Below are 21,095 nucleotides of genomic sequence, written 5' to 3'. Positions count from 1 at the left end.
ACAGACAGGGTGGCTACACTGGTGTGGGGGGGAGTGGCCTTTTTCCTGCAACATGGAGGCAACAGCAATCTGCTAACAGCAGCTATGAACCTAGCATATGCAGCCCGGCGTCAATCAACGCAGCAGCTGGGCCGCCGCAGAATGGAAAGAGCCGTCTTGTGCTTGTGTTTTGTGCGATGAGAGAACGACGAATAGTGTCTTTCTGTATTGTAGGTCAGACATTGTTGTGTGGGTGAGGGGGGAATAGGAAAGCATGGGGGAATTACCTTATTCAGCCATTCGACTTTCTCCACATCTGGAAAGTTCACCTGCCAAGAAAAAGAGGAGGTATAATTGTAGCTACATAGAGCCTTCAGAAGTGAATGAACTCACAATCGCTACTGCTAAATATGGATGTAGCCGATCTGTGGTACAGGGTATGATTGTGCTTGTCCAAATCTCTTTCAGATGGGAGATTTTTTTCCCCTTTTACTTTTGCCATACTTCACCACAAGATGACGTGCTTGAGATGGATGTTGTTTACGTTATGTCATTACATGTTATTACATCTGTTATCAAAGAGAACAGATGGACACCCGAGCCGGGGCGAATCGTGCTATCTTAGAACCACCAGAACCGAGTGTAAATGTAGCAAAAGGGTCTAGAATAGATCCACTCATGGTTCAGGTCCAAAAATGTAAAAAAAAAAGAAGCCTTTAGCATGTCTGCCCTTTTGGCATAGGCCAGGGGTTTCAGTGACCCTAGTGAGCAAACACTTCCAAACACACTAAAGGAACTAAGTGCAGTGATGGTCGATTGCACCATCACTCTGAAAGATATTGTACTACAGTACATGAAGGCCACATCGTTGCAGGACATTCATATTATACTGTTAGGATGGGCCTTGAGGGACACACCTGCAGACATACAGTAGTGTGTGAAGTGTAATCGGTGCTGGAGAAAACCTTTATCATGCACAGCGGATCACCTTTTCGAATAACATGCGCATAAAAGGAGACGAGTGATGTCTGTCAGGTCACACTACCACTGAATTCATTTCAGCATTCACTTAAAAAAAAAAAAACTGGCCACAGCAACCTGATTTTGGGTGTGGCCAGAACTTCAGAGCCAAAACAGGACCATGTGGGTTTTGCACTTCAATTGTGGGTACATGTCTCAGCATGCACTTATTTACCCACAACTGTATTTCAAACAAAGTACATGGAAACTTTTTTATAAATAGCCTATATCTACTTTTTCATCATGCAAAATCCTTAAAAGCCAGTTTAGGACATATCCAAACAGATTTAAAATAATTAGCTGTCACATGGCTGAATGTATGCCCTCATTGTTGTAGTCTGTGGCAGTTTTAAATGTGGATTTAGGATTAGAACTTGAAATTTGAAACGTAGCCTATTCAATGACCCGAGTTAAAAAAATAAAATAAGTCATAGTTGAATATATTTTAATAAATCCAGAGTCCAAATTTTAGAACTGTTAAAGAAAAACTGTTACACTGTAATATAAGCAAGCAGTGTCTGTAGGATTATGGCTACCATTCTACTGTACAGCTAGGCTATTATGTCCCCACCCACCAGAGATATACAGCATGTGGGGAGGTGGGGGTGCGTTTGGGGTTGGGCTCATTCATGCCTTACCCATGCGGGGAGATCTCGCTTGCTTTTGGACACTTGCATTGAGGTGTAGCACTCCTGCTCGTTACCGAACAGATGAATGGCTGAGCGCAAGCGCGCCTCCTTGGCTTCTCGGGCATGTTTCCATCCCGTGTAGACCATCAGGCCGAACACCAGCAGACTGGTGCTGACCCGGTAGTACCCGGCCAGGTAGACGGGCAGCAAAGCACCCAGGCACTTCCCAAACGTCCAGAGCACCGCCACTGCGTTCACCCCCTGGACTGTAGGAGCTTCTGTCTCCGTCTCCCCGCTAATCGGTGCTTTCTTCTCGGCTGCGCTCGGACACTCTGCGCCCTTGGATCCACTCGGGCCCGAATCATCGCTTTGCATCGTGGTAACGGTGGATAAAACTATTCGGTTTAAAGTGCAAACGATTGGAACCCGCAACACCTTCTGAAAAACACTGTTTTTTTTTTTTTTTAGATCGGTTTGTTTCGTCTCGCTGTAGCATAGGCCTATAGGCTACTTTTAGTGTGTTCTCGCCAATTCTCTAGTTTCTTCCGCGTTCCATCTTCTCTGATTACATTATAAAAGCCAATAGATGAATTTGAGCAGCACAGTACAGCGCAGGCCTCTGGATGTTATCCGAAGTGGCCGACAGCAAGTTGTGGTCCAGTCCCGTTAGCTCAATCAAAACACGCCCATAGGAGGGGGAGAAAAAAAGAAAAATGCATCTTTGACTCTTTCAGTGCTGCAACAGTGTCATCGTTTTTTGTTGGCTTTGATGTATTATTACTGCACCAGGTTGAAAAATCAACATTACCTTTTAACGAGAATAAATTAATAAAACAACATTTAATTAAATACATAAAACGCCCCCCTCCCCCCGTTTTTATTTAATTGGTTTGTCAGTCAGCTTTTCTTTTCTTTACAATATAACTTAACCTGGCTGATGAAGGTTAAAACAGCTGGATGTGAAGGGGGAAATACTTTGATAACCCCATAGCCACTGCTGCGTGTCAAAACAGTGAGCCCCTATAACTCTGGTGGAGCTGGACAATGCTTTCTGCTGCTCTAGTTTATTTTAAACATGCGGACTGAGCATTCTCTTCAATCCCAAAACCCTGCACACGTATGCAATATTATTCTTGTGTTGTGTTAAGCATACACAACCAAGTGTTCCATTTTGTTTGTATAGCTACACGGATATTAGCCTACTGAAGAAGCAAAGAGAAGTCTTCTTATGTTGACACAATGTGCCTCCACCCGAACAAGGCAAGCATAAGTTGCAACATGTACAGCTGGTTCACAACCTCTAGAAACGGAGTCCTTTCTTTTGCAGTTTGACTTCATTACCATACTTGTGTAAACAAAATGCATACAAATATATTCTTTACAGTACAGCTGGACAGTACAGCTGGACAGTTCTAATCAACACATGATTATTTGTTAGAGTGGTTGTTATTCTCTCGAAGTGTGCAAAATACCCAAAGTTAATTTACACAAGAGCAAACGACAAAAACAGAAACTACTGCCAAGTGTTAAAATTTCCCCACGATGACAGCACAACACTGACTTACGGAGAATTTGCTTGAAACCCTGGGGATGACTTCACATATTTTCAGTCTGACATTTTTTGGTGCCTATGTTTGAAAAGGTCCTTTTGGCACCGAGCCCTTGGCAAAGTTCATAGGTCAGTCCAGAAAACTTCATTTGTCATGTTGCCACAGAACAGAGTGGAAAAAGTCTGAACACAGAAGTGTTTTCCTTGACCTCTTGGAGATGAGTATCAGGGTGGACCTCCTTGCTGAACTGTAGTCAGAGGCCACTAGCTTCTGTAATGACTTGAGTCTCATACACATGAAACAGTGTTCAAAATCCCCCTAACTTGAGGGTCCTACAGTCCCGACAAGGACTCAGTCAGTGAGGCAGAGTGGTGATCCTCATGCTCTGACTAGCAATGGGGTACGACACCATTGGGGTGGTGGCATGGCTCATAGTGATGCCAGGCAGTGGTTGTGCCATGGATACTGCTACTGGTGCCACAGACACAGCCACTGGTGCCATAGAAACAGGGGGTGCCAGCCCTTGGGCAATGGTCTGTACAAGGGCAGCTGAGAGGGGGGTGATCTCTGGATTGAGGTGGGGTATAGGGGCAGTGGGCAGGGCAGAATTAGTGGTGCAGGTTACAGTAGGGGCCCCGGTGGGGGCTACCAGGTCCAGCTGGGTGACAGGCCGATGCAGTAGTCCAGCGCTGCTGAGGGTGGTGTGGGTCTGGGCAATGCCGTGGTTGTAGGAGCTCACTATGCCCACAGGGGGCACCAGACTGTTGTAGGAGCTCACTGTGCCCACAGGGGGCACCAGACTGTTGTAGGAGCTCACTGTGCCCACAGGGGGCACCAGACTCTGCTCAGTGGGTGCCGGAGTGGAAGACAGTGTTATCACCTTGGTCTGGCTCCGGAACTGGGCATTCTGCTCCAGCAGAACCTCATTAGTGGCAATGAGATTTGAAACCTGACAACCAGAGAAAGAGAGATTTATTTATTTTTTAGCAAAGAAAAAAAATATTTCAATTTTTCCCCCCCAATCACTTGCTCACTTAAATTGTTTTCATTCTAACCTGCTTCTTCAACTCATCCACCCTCTTCCTCAACAGGGAGTTTTCTTCTTCCAGGAACCTGTACTCTAGAGAACGAGGTGGCAATGTAGCCTGGACCCCCAGCTCATAGTGCGCACCTCCACTCCCGTCTGCCAGTCGCAGGCCCTCCAACCTCCGCCTCTTCAACTGTAGAGTGGTGTGGTCCATAGAAGCCTCCAGGGAGCCGGTTTCAAACAGCCCGCTCTCAAACAGGGGATCATACACGGAGCAAGAGCCCCTGTCATAACGGCGTTGTCCTAAAGAACTTAAGGACAAACAACCACTCATCCCTCCTCCCCCTCCAACTCCTGAGATACCGGGGTCTCGGCAGCCGCCCAAGCTGGGGCAGCCCATTCCCATCATATTACTCCCACTTCCACCCCCCACAAGCCCCACCATTCCTCCACAGGTACCTGCTCCACCCACACCGACCACCCCACCAGCATTCACCATTCCACTGGCCCCCGGCCCCATGACACCACCCACTCCTACCCTGGAAGGTTCATATTCATAGTCCTTCTTAACATGCCGGAATTTACATTTGTTGCCCCTCTGGCACTCTCCCTTCAGGAAGTCTCTGCAGATGGGGACCTCCCCACGACTATGAGGGAGGTCCATAGGAGACAGACCCAGTCGTGCTGCAACTTTCCCTCTGAGTCTGGGGGGCAGCTCTCCTGTCTTCTTGTAATAGTCCTCATCCTCTTTGGAGCCATGGACAAAGCGGCAGTTGGACCGCATACACTCCTTATTCTGATAGTCATGGCAGAAGACGAACTCATTCTTCTGCACGCCTAAATCTGGCACCTCGTTAAAGTCTGGGTGTTTGAAACGACAGCGCTTTCCTCTCTTGCACACGTTGCGTATGAAGTCCCTGCAGACGCCGTCCAAAGCCAGTCCAGACCCCACAGTCCCACCGCCGCCATTTCCACAGCCATTGCCGTTCCCAAGAGCCCCTCCGCTCCCCATGCCGCCAGAGCCCCCAACACCTCCCCCTGATCCCACTCTGCCCTCTCCTGCGCCCCCACCTAAACTAGACCCAGAGCCTCCTTCCTCACCCAGACTGCCACCGCTCCCGCTGCCGCCTGACGGGTAGGAACTGTCCCGGTCAGGCATGGCACCGGGCCCAGCGCAAGGAGAAAACAGCACTCATGTGTGTGAGGGGGGTCGACGTAGCCTGGCGAACATTTACATGACATGGGTCATGACAAGGACTGACTCCTCTTGGGTCACTGCAAGCTTCTACTCGCAGATCTGTAAGACAAATACCAAACACAAGTTAACACAAATGGTAAATGAGGTACAACGGATATAAGATATTATGTCAAGTGGTGATATACGGTTTAAATGGACGAGTCTACGGTCGTGATGTTTGCACGTAATAACCGGATGATAGGAAGCACGAGTGCTGCTGTTTATAGTAAGGAGACCAGATTTCTGAAATGAAAATCGGGGACGTTTTCAGTTCTGCAGTCAATATATCATTAAAATATCCAATGTTATTATCTGTGAAATAAAAAGGGGGACAATTGTGGTTTCGTGTATTTTGACCATGGTACTATAATAAACTATGCTGCAGGCTGACTGATATCCACCATAGAAGAATGCATTCTCTGATTTCATATCAAAAACGTTTGACATTTGGAGATTGCATTAAATGAATAACATCTGTAGCATGACATGGTTGGGACCAATGGAGGCTGTAGGTCTTCTAGTTTCATATGATATCAGTTCTTCACTATACTTTTTAAAATTAGCCCGCTATAGAGCCTCTGAAAGACAGTACTGTCGGCTGTGGACGAGGAGTAGACAATCGGGGACAGCTCCCAGCCGGGGACAGGTCCCCAAAAACGGGGACTGTCCCTGGAAATCTGGGACGTCTGGTCACTCTAGTTTATAGTGCCATGGAGGAAGTGCAGCATGTGCTTTGAGCAGAAATGACTTGCCTTTGTATCACAACAATTCAACAATGTAATAATAGATGTATAAGATGGTACCGTTAAGTTATTATACATAAAGGTACACTATTTCCACCGAATTCTTGAATAACTACCGTTAAGCCTAATCTGCTGCAAAGCACGCAGTGATTTAGAGCTTTGTGCAATTGTGCTACTATAGGCTAGCCTAGTGCTAATTATTAGCTAGCTGGCTAGTCACGTTACACACTAGGAAGCGAACATGATCCTGCTAACGTTAGCTTAACATTGACTGGCTATTGCTTGGCTTACCGACCATAGACCTGGAGCAGTATCCAGAGAATACAGTAGACTGCCTCCCTTTCAGAAAGTACTAGCTCCGATACACGGAATAGTATAAGCTATTGTATAATACAATAGCTTATAGCTACTGGGTTTGCAAATCCCCCCAGGCCCAGTCCTGTGTGTTGCGTTGTTTACCACAGTCCACCACTAGCGAAGAAGAGGAGACCCTGCTTTGGTGTGTTTTTCTACCCTCTGCCGCCATCTACTGGTGAAGTGGTTGAACCCATTGGAGGATGTTTTCGGTTTGTTTTGTTTTACACGGGAACTGGGACTGTCGGCACAAGTAACAATCTTCTTAAAATTCCAGTGTAACACTGCATCCCGTGGCAACAGCTAACAGAGTAGAAGACTAGAAGAATAACGTTAGTAGTTACAGTCTCAACATGGCAGCCATACTGCTTGACAGGCAATGAGAACAGGGAAGAAGAAGCCACATTTGACACACCTCTACAACCGCGTTTTGTAAGTAGCCTAGCACTAGTACTTACTGACAGTACTGTAAATTACCATTTTGAGCTGCTTTAAACAACGTAATGACAACCAAATGATTGAAAGAAGGCTGTTGAATCACCAAAGCAAGTTTGTGTGTGTGTGTGTGTGTGTGTGTGTGTGTGTGTGTGTGTGTGTTGTGTGTGTGTGTGTGTGTGTGTGTGTGTGTGTGTGTGTGTGTGTGTGTGTGTGTGTGTGTGTGTGTGTGTGTGTGTGTGTGTGTGTGTGTGTCTGTGTGTGTGTGTGTGCGTCTGTGTGTGTGTGCGTCTGTGTGTGTGTGTGCGTCTGTGTGTGTGTGTGTGTGTGTGTGTGTGTGTGTGTGTGGTGCCTCATTTTAATACATCTGTTTCTCCAATAGCTATATTACACACAGAGTTCTGCTATGCTGACGTGTGTTGACTATAGCACTATGTACATTATGATGACGAGCTGTCAAAGCACAAGGGAGCGGCACTTCCAGATCAGCTTGTCTTAAGTCCCATGCCTGTCCTCTCTCACACACACACAGGATGGCAATGCAAGGTGTGTCCCCCTGGATGCTGGCCAGCATGTGGGTTGCTGTGGTCCTGCTCTGCTTATCTGGAGGTCGGACTGACGCCTCTGAGACGAGCAGAGATTACTATGACACGCTCAATGTTCAACGGACGGCAACTGACAGACAGATAAAAAAAGCTTTCCACAAACTGGCCATCAAGTACCACCCTGACAAGAACAAGAGCGCGGAGGCAGAGAAGACTTTCAGAGAAATTGCCGAAGGTAAGCAATGGCATGCCCTGCAATATGCTTTCCATTTTTCCCCTCTATGTTAAGTTGTAATCCACATCAGTAATATGTATTCTACCGCTTAATCACTCACAAAATAGATGACGTCCACATGCATTTGATAGACAAACTGTCTTCTACGTATTGCTTAGAATTGCCGTTAAAGCAATAGCTTCAACAGTCATTTTCTCCACCCTCAGCCTATGGGGTGCTCTCTAACAAGGAGAAGAGGAGACAGTACGACCAGTTGGGCCACGAGGCTTTCCTACAAAATGAGAGCAGCCCAGAGGCTGAACACGAGAGCAGCTTCTTTGACTTTGGCAACCTTGAAGACCTGTTCCAGGACCTTTACATGGATGACGATCCCTTTATGGAGGAGCCGCACTACCACTGGAGATTCCCCGTGGACTTGGATGAGGACGACCCGTACGAGCAGCAGTACAGTTTTCCAGGGACTGACTTTTTTGACCAACAAGATGTCTATTATTCTGAAGAGGAGCAAGAGCGTTTCTATTAAGATAAAAAAAAAAAAAGCAAGCAGATGGCACCAGTGATGACGTGTGTGTGTGTGTGGGGAGGGGAGGGGGGTTCCTGTATCTAGGGCTGGCCGATAATTCAATATTATCATTTTTCAGTGGAATCATATTGTGACAATATGGTGATTTTTGGATATTGTGACACACGATTCTGTCTGACAAGTCTAAATTGACGATAAGCAAATTACTCACTTTACTTATGGTACTTGGCAAAAAGAAGTATGAAACATTTTTTTTTACAGAGAATGTTATTTTAATATTTCTACTTCACAGTTCACACCTAACATTGCCGTTTAGTTCAATTGGATTTAACATTTGTTTTTATCACTTTATGTGCTAATGTAGTGTCTGCTATTGATAATAAAGTCTCCACATATATTGTTTACTCAGTGTAAGTCTTGTTTTCAATATGCCTCATACTAATTGAGAAATCCAGTTGAAGTGACCCTTGGAAACAACCTACATTATGTGTATATTCTGCCTGTTTTATGGGCTAGTTTATAAACGCAATGGTTGGTTAGAGGTTTGTGTACAGAGTTTACAGGGTTGTCACAGGCTGTTAGCTGGAAACTGATTGGACAGTTACAGCACTTTTCCTGTATGGGTGTGTCGAAGGTCCTGAGTTACTGACTAACACAGAATTTACTCATCTTCTTTTCCCCTGTGCCAGCACTTTAGTTTTGGCACTTTTTTCACCATTCCCTTTCTGGCAGGACCAGTGTGCACTTTGACCTAGAGGATATCCTGTGCCTTCTCAGCAGTTGGAGCTTGTGAGGGCACTGAAGCCACCGGGAGACACGGATCTTTGCAGCTTCTACACTCTTTTATCCAGATACTAGGAGATTTAACCATTCCACACGCAGAGGAAACATACAGCAAACGTTTGCTTACAAGCTTGGCCATGATGGTAAGTGTGATATAGTGCTTGGAAAAGGTTGTTAAACTTGCAACTTCTGAGTATCATGTGATGTGCCTGTGTGCCAAACAGGCATACATATTCAAGTGGTGGTGTTTTTCAGTGTTAAAAAAAAGTTTTGTAATCATGCTAATTTGTCCTGTCTGGATTGAGAATTACAGCTATTTCATTGCTTGTTGGTTCTGTTGGAAGTTTTTTTGTTTTTTTTTGTTTTTTTTAGGAGGAAGAAGTGACACCAACTGCTCTGAGCGTCAGTTCTCATAGCATCAAGGTTATGGAGGCAGTGAAAGATGGGGAAACACTGACTTTCTTAGTTGTATCTCAAAAGGTGAGAACGTGGTTCATTGATTGGTGGCTATTTGCTGCAGGCATCGCTAACATTATTCCTAAATTAGCAGTAGGCTACACCAGTGTTGGGAGGGTTACTTTTCAAATGTATTCCACGACAGAATACATGCCGTAAAATGTATTTTGTATTTTGTAACATATTTTGTAACGTGTTGCTGAGCCCATTTGTCTGGGTCACTCTGAATGTAATGAACAGATATTCAGAATACCACCAATTTAAATGTAACTTAACTGTAATAGAGAGGCAAAGTGATCGCCTACTTCCTGCTTCAGCACTGTACCAGAGATTTTCATCGGCCATTTATTTTCCCATAGACATTTCGTCAAATGCTTATAAAAATAGTTTCACCGGGGGCATGGTGGCTCAGTGGTAGAGCTGTCGCCTCACAGCTAGAAGGTCCTGGGTTCGATTATCACCTGGGACGCTGTGAGCGCTGAAGGAATGTGTGCCCGTCCGCATGGCCTCGAGTACCCACCGCCCGGGTGGGGTCATCAAAAGGGCCTTTCTGTGTGGAGTTTGCATGTTCTCCCCATGCCCCCTGGGGGTTTCCTTCATATAGGAACCCCTCACCAAAACATGCAATATCCTGGTTGCTAATGTGGTTCCTCCTCTGGGGCCGGTTGCACCAACTGGTCTTACGACTGGTCTTAAGCTAAGTTGGTCGTAACTTTACGACCTAACAGCTACGCCGGTTGCACCAAGATGGCTTAAGCCTTATTTTCACTACGCCCAGGCGTAAGAGTTACGCCTGGTCAGGAGGAGGCGTAAAGCCTGCCTGTAACAGAGATCTCCGCGGAGACCTTTTTGACCGTCATCGTCGTAACACAGCCAGTTCTCCGTCTTTGAAGCACGATGTTAAGATGATAACTAACTAGTTGTGTGGCTTAGCGTTCCCAAATGTTGCCGTTATTTTTTTTAGAATTTAATACATAGAATTGGGAACGTTACATTCAATTTCATTCAGACTGCCTGACACTAATCGCCGCCGCCATTTTCCCCAGGGGCTTCTACAGGAGGAGGGGGGTGGGAGGAGGGAGGGTGTAGTGACGCACATACAGTAGTGGGTGACGGCGCGAGGCACATTTGTGGGCCAATCAGAGGGCATTCCCTGACAATTCACATGAACGCGCATTGCTACGACCAGCGTAGTTAAGACCAGACGTAAGCCGTGTTGGTGCAACAGGCGTAAATCCACTCTAAAGACTGGTCTTAACTAAGACCGACGTAGGAGTTACGACCAGGCATAGTTAAGACCTGGTACTGGATGGAATAGCGTGAACCTCCCACGTGCTATGTCCTACCGGTGAAGCTTCCCCTGTCAGGTGAAAAGAAGTGGCTGGCTAACTGCCCATGTCTCGGAGGAAGCATGGAGCCAGTTTCGGCTCTCCCCAGATCGGCAGAGGGTGGAGTAGCAACCAGGATAAATAAATTAAATTAGCACTAATGGGGGATAAAAATGGGATAAAAAATCGGTAAAAATATATATATATATATTCTTTTTTTTTTACTGGTTCAAACCAAACGGTTCAGATATATTTAGAAACAGGAGAGACCACATAACATTCCACTCGGACCAAAATGTGAAGAAATTGCAGATTTAAAGAAAATATTTTTTCGATGTTGCTTTTTAAGTTTTGGTTCGAGTGAAATGTTTTATGGTCTCTTCCGATTCTAAATATAGCTGAACCGTTTGATTTGACAAAGTACAACTATTTTTTATAAGCATTTTACGAAATGTCTATGGGAAAATAAATGGCGGATGAAAATCTCTGGTACAGTGCTGAAGCAGGAAGTAGGCGGTCACTTTGCCTCTCTATTGAATACAGTTACTCATATTGTATTTTAAATACTGTATTCCGAATACATGTTGCGTTACTCCTCAACCCTGTATACACCACTGAGAATAGATTGGTCAGTTGATTTGTTTGAGTTATAATATTGCAAAACGGACTATATTGATGTCATATCTGTCTGTGTTGTCTCTGTTCTCTGTGCCAGCTGTCTGGGACAGGAGAGTACCATGTGGACCGGACCTATGATGACTTTGAATGGCTCCAGCAGCACCTCTTCTCTCAGGAGGACGTGCCTGGCATACAGGGGCTCATAGTCAGTGCTCTTAATGCCACCTAAGCACACTCCTATCTATGGCTAAAGAAAATATTAGTTCTGTGGTTCAGGCTCAGCCAGTGAAGAGACACACTAGTTTGCATAATGTGGATTCCACTTCTGTTGAAACCTTTGTTGTATGGCATCCTCTCTGTATTTTTTCATACTTATGCACTGACTACTGATTCAAGTCTTTTCCGGGGTGGGTGGGTGATATGCATGATTGGAGTGATTGAAACTACGCTGACTTTTAAAAACTCCTGCTGCTGTGGTAGCACAGTGTTGTGACTAAGAGATCCGCTGTACAACGTTCTTAACTCATGCATTGACACAGAAACGACAGTTAGAAAACCACCCAGCTGCTTCCTGGTATGCAAAGAAGCATAGAGCTGACACGTTTGACTTCTACTGTAGCTGTACTGGCTGGGGTACGAGTGCACTGCACACTGTATACAGGGCTCTGCACTGCACACTGTATACAGGACTCTGCACTGCACACTGTATACAGGGCTCTGCACTGCACACTGTATACAGGGCTCTGCACTGCACACTGTATACAGGACTCTGCACTGCACACTGTATACAGGACTCTGCACTGCACACTGTATACAGGGCTCTGCACTGCACACTGTATACAGGACTCTGCACTGCACACTGTATACAGGGCTCTGCACTGCACACTGTATACAGGGCTCTGCACTGCACACTGTATACAGGGCTCTGCACTGCACACTGTATACAGGACTCTGCACTGCACACTGTATACAGGGCTCTGCACTGCACACTGTATACAGGACTCTGCACTGCACACTGTATACAGGACTCTGCACTGCACACTGTATACAGGGCTCTGCACTGCACACTGTATACAGGGCTCTGCACTGCACACTGTATACAGGGCTCTGCACTGCACACTGTATACAGGACTCTGCACTGCACACTGTATACAGGGCTCTGCACTGCACACTGTATACAGGACTCTGCACTGCACACTGTATACAGGGCTCTGCACTGCCTAAAGCATGGATACCGTAATCCCTGAAGCACTATGCACTGCAAAAATACAAAGCCTGGGTCTTGTAGAGGTCCCCATCTTGAGCACTCCAAGAAGTTATATACTAGTAATTATAAATACAAGAACGTATAAAAATGTTGCTTTGCCTTTTACTCTTTTTTTCATTTTGCTCTTTTTCAAGTTCCCTCCTCTTCCAGCAAAGGCTCAGGTGAATGCATCTGCTAAAGTGATCAAACAGCTTGGTACGTATAATAAAAAATAAAATAAATATTTCTTTGACACATGCAAATATACTGAAGTGCTCTTTTAAGGCAGCTGTTTGTACGATCAGACTGTCATGTGATGTGGTTAGAATGTTGATGGTCTCCGTTCTCTTCTGTAGGGTTCCTGGCCATGGGACAGGAGTGGCAGCCCTACTGCAAGGCACTGGAAGCGTATCTCTGCCAGGTTGCTGCACACAGCACACTCAGTAAAAACAAAGCCCTGGACAGCTTCCTTACTAGCACAGAAGTAAGTCCACACTAAGAAAATAGAGCTTTACACAATTTCCATGGATACAGTGTGATACACCTTTATGAGAGTAAAGGACAATAAACTGTTAAGCATTTACTGACAGGAAAGATAAGAGATTCATGTCAAACTTGTCTCAAACATCGACTTGGACTCGAGGATGAACTGATTAGATTTTGGTGGTCAAAGGTCAAAGGTCAAGGTCACTGTGACCTCTCAAACGCCATTTTCAAGCTTCTTAACGTGATATCTCAGGAATGCCTTGACGGAATTGAATCGAACTTGTCTCAAACATGGACTTGGACTCAAGGATGAACTGATTCGATTTTGGTGGTCAAAGGTCAAGGTCACTGTAACCTCTCAAACGCCATTTTCCAGCTTGTTAACGCGATATCTCACGAATGCCTTGACGGAATTTCATCAAATTTGCCTCAAACATCGACTTGGACTCAAGGATGAACTGATTCGATTTTGGTGATCAAAGGTCAAGGTCACTGTGACCTCTCGAACGCCATTTTCAAGCTTGTTGGCGCAACATCTCAGAAATGCCTTGACGGAATTTCATCAAATTTGCCTCAAACATTAAGTTGGCCTCAAGGATGAACTGATTACATTTTGGTGGTCAAACTTCAAGGTCACTGTGACCTCACGAACGCCATTCCCAAGTTCGTTAAAGCGATATGTCAAGAACGGCTTGATGGAATCTCTGCCAATTTGGCTCAAACGTCGACTTGGGCGCAAGGATGAACTGATGACATTTTGGTGATCAAAGGTCAAGGTCACTGTGACCTCTCGAACGCCATTTTCAAGCTTGTTAACGCCATATCTCAGGAATGCCTTGACAGAATTTCATCAAATTTGCCTCAAACATTAAGTTGGCCTCAAGGATGAACTGATTACATTTTGGTGGTCAAACTTCAAGGTCACTGTGACCTCACGAATGCCATTCCCAAGTTGGTTAACGCAATATCACAGGAGCGCCTTGACGGAATTTCTTCCAATTTGCCTCAAATGGCAATTTGGACTCAAGAATGAACTAATGGCGGAGGCATAAGTCCACGTTGCGGTCGTTCTAGTATTTATTTATTTCCTGACCCTTGGTTTCACACACGCACACCACACGCACACTGAGTCATCGTAATGCTTAATTCCAGAGATGATTTAATATAGCCTACTGTACGTCAGGCCCGTAGCCAGGGTTTGAGAAATACCGAGGTCATTTTAGCGCGGCGTGGGGGGTCCAAGGGGTTAGAAAATGTTGTCCATTTTAAAGTAAAATACTTCAATCTGGTGCACTTTGAGAGCAAAATTAAGAGGCTAGATCTATAAAGAACTACAGACATCATGTTAGATTAATATCCTATTTACTGTGCTGTTGCTTTAAAATGATACAAAAAATAAATGTCTACCATATAATATAATTTTTATTCTGCATACAGGTCACAATCACATGGTAGAATACCGCTCTATTAAATACAATGGCCCATCATGGTCATGGTATGGTTGGCAGACCTCGGTGTCCTCAATGGTAGCTACGGGCCTGCTGTACGTACTGTGCCTTTATTACTGAACTGTGTGTGTGTAGGAAAATCAGACGTTGAGACCTGTGTGTGTTTTTGTGTGCAGCCTCCAGGCCGCCAGAAAGTCAGGAAAAATATCTTCAACCGTCTAAGTCAAGCCATGGAAGGGATGAGGAAAGAGGGCCACAAGGTGCAGTACGCCCCCCCCCCCTCTCGAACTCATCCCCTCTCGTCTCAAACTCATCCCCTCTCGAACTCATCCCCTCTCGTCTCAAACTCATCCCCTCTCGAACTCATCCCCTCTCGTCTCAAACTCATCCCCTCTCGAACTCATCCCCTCTCGTCTCGAACTCATCCCCTCTTGAACTCATCCCCTCTCGAACTCATCCCCTCTCGAACTCATCCCCTCTCGAACTGTAGGTGTGGTTCTGTTAATCACACTGTAGGTTCTGTAGGTGTGGTTCTGGAAGTGGAATAACTCAGGTTTGGTGGTAACGGGGATCTGCTGCTGCAGCAGCAGTAGTAGTGGTGTTTATGTTGCCGGTGCTAAAAGCTGAATGGGTTTCAGAGCTGTTGAAAGCATGGTGGAGGAGGAAACAGCTGTTTGGTGGTGCTGTATGACATAGAGAGGCAAAGTGACCGCCTACTTCCTGCTTCAGCACTGTACCAGAGATTTTCATCCGCCATTTATTTTCCCCGTAGACATTTCGTGAAATGCTTATAAAAATAGTTTTGCCTCGTCAAACCAAACGGTTCAGCTATATTTAGAATCGGGAGAGACCATAGAACAAAGACCAAAACTTAAAAAAAAAAAAAAAAAAAAAAAACTTTAAATCTGTGATTTTTTTTAGACGTTTTGGTCCGAGTGAAATGTTATGCGGTCTCTCCTGTTACCGAATTGCAACACAGGTTTATAGGTGCCTTTCGGTACCAATATGCTTGAGCTGCTGAGTGGTGCTCCGAAAACCAGCACTGCTGCATGCACCTTCACTAACGTCATCGTTTGGAGTGATGCAGCTTCAAATATTTTAAATAAATTAAAAACTTTAACTTTAAATCCACTTAAAATAAAAATAAAAAGTATCGGTTCAGGCAGTGTGATGGGCTTTAACTTCATGACTGTGTCTGCAGGATGTGGACGAGTTCTTTCAAACCGAGCGTGATCATAACCTGACTCTAACTGGGAACACCAAGACAGCTGCTGAGGTGAGGCACACACACACACACGCGCACACACACACACACACACACGCGCAGAGACACACACACACACACACACACACACACACACACACACACACACACACACACACACACACACACACACACACACACACACACACACACACACACACACACACACACACACACTTTGCCTTGGGTCTTCTGGATTCCCCCTTCAGAGCCTGGCTGCCACCTACCAAAGCCCAAACATCAAACCACCAAACCAGAAACTGCACCCAACTTAACATGACCAAAACAAGAACAAAAAGATATGAAAAATCACCCATCCCATTCCTCACATCTCTCCTGAATGCTAAATAATATAGAATGAACAGCCCTACACATCACTGCCATAGACTGTTGATAAAATACAAAAGATTAACCAATTTATTATTATTTTATTCTAAATTGTGGTTTTTATATTTTTATGTTGTACTCCATTGATGTTATCCATTGTAAATATTCTCGTATTTCAGTTACATAAACTGCCAAGAGAATATTCAATAAAGAAAACTTGAAACTTGAAACACACACACACACACACACACACACTCACACACACTCCTTTTTATTTATTTTTCTTTACACACACACAGTCCTTTTTATTTATTTTTATTTTTCCTTCCAGAGGTTCCTGGATGTGGTTCAGACTGAGCAAAGTAAGAAAACCGCTTTATTTACAATTACAATACAATTTCATTTGTAGAGGCTGGAATTAGAGAACGTTTTAATTCGCTGGTGTCATTTGTGATTTAAGTGTGTTTAGATTCAGTAGTCGATATTTATAGGAGCACATGTATTAATCGGACCTTATATTATTTCTAACTAGTAATTATTTTTTTGCTTGAACCTGCTGGGAGTAGCAGGTGTGCAGGGTTTGTTTACTATGTCAGGCAGTTCAGATCATGTCAGATAAGTTATTACGTGGCACCCTTAAAATGAACCGGGCTCAACGTCATCATTTGACAACAAGGCTCAATTCGTACAAAGCAAAGCATACGTGTGGTTTTATGTCTGTTCAGCCTTCTTCTTCCTCGTGTCCGACTTTATCGCCATTGACTACCGTATATCGTATCCTTCCAATGGTTGGCACATGCGAGCGCGGCAATGTTTGGCTCGGCCAGATCAACTCCAGTGCATTGTGGAGCAGAGCTGCAACTCATGAGATGTTCCATGGTTTGGGGGTCGCCACACACACATGCATCCGAGCTTGTCACTCTCCATTTCTTCATGGACACTTTGCAGCGTCCCTCCCCAACCCGCAGGCGGTTTAGGGTTTTCCAGATAACCCAAGGTTGGTCATGGCCGGTAGTGAGGCATTCAATCTGTTCAGCCTATACTCACTCTTCTACTTCCAGAAAGTCTCTTAAAGGGACACAGTGCTCTAATAAATGCAACATGCTCTAAGAACAAAATGTAGCACATTCACAATGCTATAACCTTGTGAAGGTCTACGAAACTTACACAAAGTGGGGGGGGTCCGGGGACCCCCAGGGCCAGGGGGTCCATGAGGGGGTTTCAAGGGTTCCCCAGTGTAACCGGCATTGTGTTGACAGTCTGCACTGCGACCCTGGAATGGAGGTCTGTGGTCGACATTTGTGTCAGTTAAGGGGTCGTTGACATGGAAACGTTAAGAGAACCACTGCTCTAGCCAAGTTAAAATAAATGCTATGAATGATTTGCAAGTGCTGTTTGACCCACGTCTGACGTTACAGCGTGTCCCGTGTTCCATTTGTGTGCAGAAATAGCAGTGGCCTGTGGGCACTTCTCTACTGCTCTGCAACTCTGTGTGGAATCAGGGGAGCAACCTGAGAAACAGGCCTTCAACAAGTGAGACACATTGGTCCTATGTAGCTAAATCACATGTAAAAACTCATTGTGTGTGCAGTACATACTCTACAATACAGTAGAAGACAATGAGACTTCCTTCTTACAGGATTTGTGTGAAAATGTCCGAGGTCTTTGATTCAATGGGGGTAAGATTTCTGCCATAGAAATTCATCATAGAAATATAATTATATTCCGCTATATTCCTTTAGCAAATCATCTGTGTGTGTTGTGTTGTGTTGTGTGTTGTGTTGTGTTGTGTTGTGTTGTGTGTGTGTGTGTGTGTGTGTGTGTGTGTGTGTGTGTGTGTGTGCAGAAAAACAGCGCGAGTGTGGCTGAGAACAACGTGAGCACTCTGGGTCTGGGCCTGGACCTGGAGTCACGCTACCAGGAGGCAGAGAAGGTCTGTCAACTTTTTTTTAATCATGCTTCTAACTGGAAAAGATCTAGACAATATGAGGGACATTTTTGAGAAAACTCGAAAAATGAGTCTGGGTGACAGAATGGACAATATTATGATTGCGAGCACTTTGGGTGGACATCGTTTTGTGAATATTGTGTAACTGCTGAAATTCAGAAGGTGGCAGTAATGCACAAAATGGTGTTTACCAAGCGCCATTTAACATCATCAACATGTGTGAACCCTGTATGTATCACCAATAAAAAAGAAATGTGCTTCCCAGCTCGAACCTTATTTCATACGCTCTCTCTTCATATACTATACTTATAATCTCAGACTTCTCTTGATTTGTGACAGGCCATATTTAAACTAGGGCTGTGAATCCTCAATGGCCTCACGATTTGATTAGATCACGATTAATCTGTCAATGATTCGATACCACGATGCATCTCGATACAGCTCAAAGTATCTTGGTTCCAAATATCACATCCTCAATTTTCTATATTATTACTGCACAGGACTACTTTTTCATCAATTAATACAAGCAGTCAGATAAATATCCACTCCTGTTTATTTATAAAATGCTTTAAAATCTGAATGTCAACATAAATGTTAAACAAACAATTCATCTGTCAATGATTCTATTCCATCGTGTTGTATCTTAAAAAGGATGAATTTTTACACCCCTACTCGAAACATCTGACCACTATCGCTATCCTAGTATTTCTGTAGTTTTTATGACATTTTCTGGAGTATCATCACAAATGTCTTTTCATTCAATGTATTTATTCAATGCAGGAAATGCTGTTCAGGAGAACCTGTAAACTAGTGGAGTTGGAGACGGCCAGCAGGAACGCAGAGAGGGCCAAACCTTTGAAGAAGGCTGTTGTGAGTGTCCATGGCCTCATACGGAGTGTTTTCTTGTGACGATCAGGTGTCAGCAACGTTCTGCTCAGCTGAATCAGTACCATCACAGCTGCTAGGGAAAGCTGATTTTAGGACACGAGATGCCATTATAAACAGTACATTTATTTTGATGAACACCAAGTGCATAATGATGATGGCATGCTCTCCATATTCATCAGATGGAGGAGGTGAAGAAGGCAGCAGAGAAGGAGTTTGATCACATATCTGGAATGGCTAAACAGGAGGTAAAAACAACACTGGATTTCCAATTTTCTCATCACCTACCTGCCTAACCACCTCAACTGTAATACCTGCAGTATTATGCTGTTTCTTTGTGCACATGCAGATGCAAACATGTATTTGTGTGTGTGTGTGTGTGTGTGTGTGTGTGTGTGTGTGTGTGTGTGTGTGTGTGTGTGTGTGTGTGTGTGTGTGTGTGTGTGTGTGTGTGTGTGTGTGTGTGTGTGTGTCAGATATCACGGCTCCAGCGTGCACGTGTGGAGATGCTGCAGCAGGTTCTGGTTCAGTGGTGTGAAAAGCAGCTTCTTACAGCCAGGGAGAGTGCTGACCGCTACAGCCAGCACCTACAAGCCTGCAGAGGGCTGGCCTAGTGGCCCCGCGGACGTCCCGGACTTCCTGGTTCTTCACTGTTTCTGTCTATGATTTGATGATAGGATAGGATTTTTGAATGGGTTTTTGGCACGATGCTTCTAATAAGGTCTCTGGGCAACGCAAGCTTAATCAATCGCGAACCAGTGTTTAGTAATATCATCTTCACACATGAGGACCACTTTTATGAGAACCAGGAGTGTTAGCATCGATGATTTCCAGACTCGTTCCTGCGGCTCTCTATAAAGCATCGGCATATCTAAACAGAGCAGTGTATAACCCAAACATGTTCCTAGCCCTGCCAGCTCACTATGTTACAATGTAGCCTACAGTACAGGGTTCCCATTGGTCCTTGACATCTTTGAAAGTTTGTGAATTTGACAGAGAAAAAATCAAGGCCTTGAAAGTTTTTTTTAAATAGACATAAAAGACATGGATCAGCATGCTTGAATTTATAGATTTTGTGCAAGAATAGAAATTTAAGTTCTTTTTTTTACTTGTGTAACAGCACAGTTGAGATGTACACACATTCAAGCCTCTCTTTTTAATTGTCTGTGAGCTTCTGTAAAGCCCGCTCTTTCTCATTATAAGAATTCTCAATACTATAATAATTTTATTATAATACTTAAATCATGCTGTGTTGGGTCCTTGAAGTTGAGGGACAAGAAAAGTCCTTGAATCTGATGTTTGAGAAGATGTGGGAACCCTGAATGTAAGTCTAAATTGATGATAACAAGCAAATTACTCACTTTACTTATTGTAGGCTACTTGACGAAATGAAGTAGCCTATGAAACTTTCTTTTTACAGAGAATGTTATTAGAATATTTCTACTTTGTTTGAGATCACATCTAACATTACCACTCAGTTCAGTTTGATTGCACGATTATTATTTTTATAATCACTCGCAGTGTCTGCTATTGATAATAAAGTCTCCACATATATTGTTCACTCAGTGTCACTTCTTGTTTTCAATATGCCTCATACTAATTGAGAAATCCAGCTGAAGTGACCCTAGGAAACAATCGGTTTTCACCAGCTGCAACCCCACAGCACTTCCTTTTTCTCAGCTTCTTCTTCTGTGTTTTATGGCGGTTGGCATCGTTAAATGTTGCATTACCGCCACCTGAATTGTATCAGCTTCACAGTGCTAACTATTGACAGTGTCCACTTTCTCAGCTATTCGGGGAAAACACTGACATAGCCTACTTCTATTTCTATTTCTGCTATGTAAACGTTTAAATGTAAAGATAGGCCTATGCGTGCAATAACGTACTGATAGTCAGCTTACTCTGTAACATGTAGCTTTTATTAGCCTCTCAGGCTAGCTCCGGGACGCAATCTTTTTTTTCCCATGATGGCGAAGGCATGACCCGCCCCTCTCTGCCTCTAATTTGCTGACTGCACTCGGCTGCTCTC

General features: G+C 44.4%; 4 protein-coding genes across 5 annotated transcripts in view; 2 read left to right on the top strand and 2 right to left on the bottom strand.

Annotated features, from left to right (window-relative positions):
- esyt1b (extended synaptotagmin-like protein 1b) overlaps positions 1-2,119 on the bottom strand; it is a 36,410-nt gene extending 34,291 nt beyond the window's left edge. Inside the window, exons 1-2 of the mRNA XM_083661544.1 lie at positions 1,638-2,119; positions 267-308 (exon numbers count right to left, since the gene is read on the bottom strand). Coding sequence (XP_083517670.1) covers positions 267-308; positions 1,638-2,003 — 408 coding nt within the window. The 5' untranslated portion in view covers positions 2,004-2,119. The remainder of the gene's footprint in view (positions 1-266; positions 309-1,637) is intronic.
- Positions 2,120-2,995: 876 nt separating this feature from the next.
- On the bottom strand, positions 2,996-6,635 carry zc3h10 (zinc finger CCCH-type containing 10). Of its 2 annotated transcripts, none has more exons than XM_083661556.1 (3): positions 6,481-6,635; positions 4,234-5,502; positions 2,996-4,127 (listed from the first exon to the last, which is right to left on the bottom strand). In XM_083661556.1, exons 2-3 carry the CDS (start codon positions 5,362-5,364, stop codon positions 3,534-3,536), a joined length of 1,725 nt encoding a protein of 574 aa, XP_083517682.1. In that variant the 5' UTR covers positions 5,365-5,502; positions 6,481-6,635; the 3' UTR covers positions 2,996-3,533. The 2 variants fall into 2 exon arrangements, with proteins under 2 accessions (XP_083517682.1, XP_083517683.1); XM_083661557.1 differs by having other exon boundaries at positions 6,477-6,628.
- A 153-nt stretch (positions 6,636-6,788) lies between these two features.
- Positions 6,789-8,661, top strand: LOC310799254 (dnaJ homolog subfamily B member 9). The gene is made up of 3 exons (XM_083661825.1): positions 6,789-6,971; positions 7,507-7,754; positions 7,961-8,661. Exons 1-3 carry the CDS (start codon positions 6,919-6,921, stop codon positions 8,275-8,277), a joined length of 618 nt encoding a protein of 205 aa, XP_083517951.1. The 5' UTR covers positions 6,789-6,918; the 3' UTR covers positions 8,278-8,661.
- Positions 8,662-9,064: 403 nt separating this feature from the next.
- Positions 9,065-20,602, top strand: LOC310799136 (sorting nexin-6). The gene is made up of 14 exons (XM_083661702.1): positions 9,065-9,203; positions 9,433-9,540; positions 11,560-11,667; positions 12,864-12,924; positions 13,065-13,192; positions 14,819-14,902; positions 15,844-15,918; positions 16,565-16,595; positions 17,679-17,766; positions 17,873-17,912; positions 18,080-18,166; positions 18,962-19,051; positions 19,249-19,314; positions 19,543-20,602. Exons 1-14 carry the CDS (start codon positions 9,198-9,200, stop codon positions 19,678-19,680), a joined length of 1,110 nt encoding a protein of 369 aa, XP_083517828.1. The 5' UTR covers positions 9,065-9,197; the 3' UTR covers positions 19,681-20,602.
- The last annotated feature ends 493 nt before the right edge of the window (positions 20,603-21,095 follow it).

This window comes from Poromitra crassiceps (assembly GCF_964638095.1).
Source record: "Poromitra crassiceps genome assembly, chromosome: 27".
Taxonomy (NCBI): Eukaryota; Metazoa; Chordata; class Actinopteri; order Beryciformes; family Melamphaidae; genus Poromitra; species Poromitra crassiceps.
The sequence above is the reverse complement of the archived record's forward strand: the minus strand, read 5'-3'. Positions and strand labels throughout refer to the sequence as shown.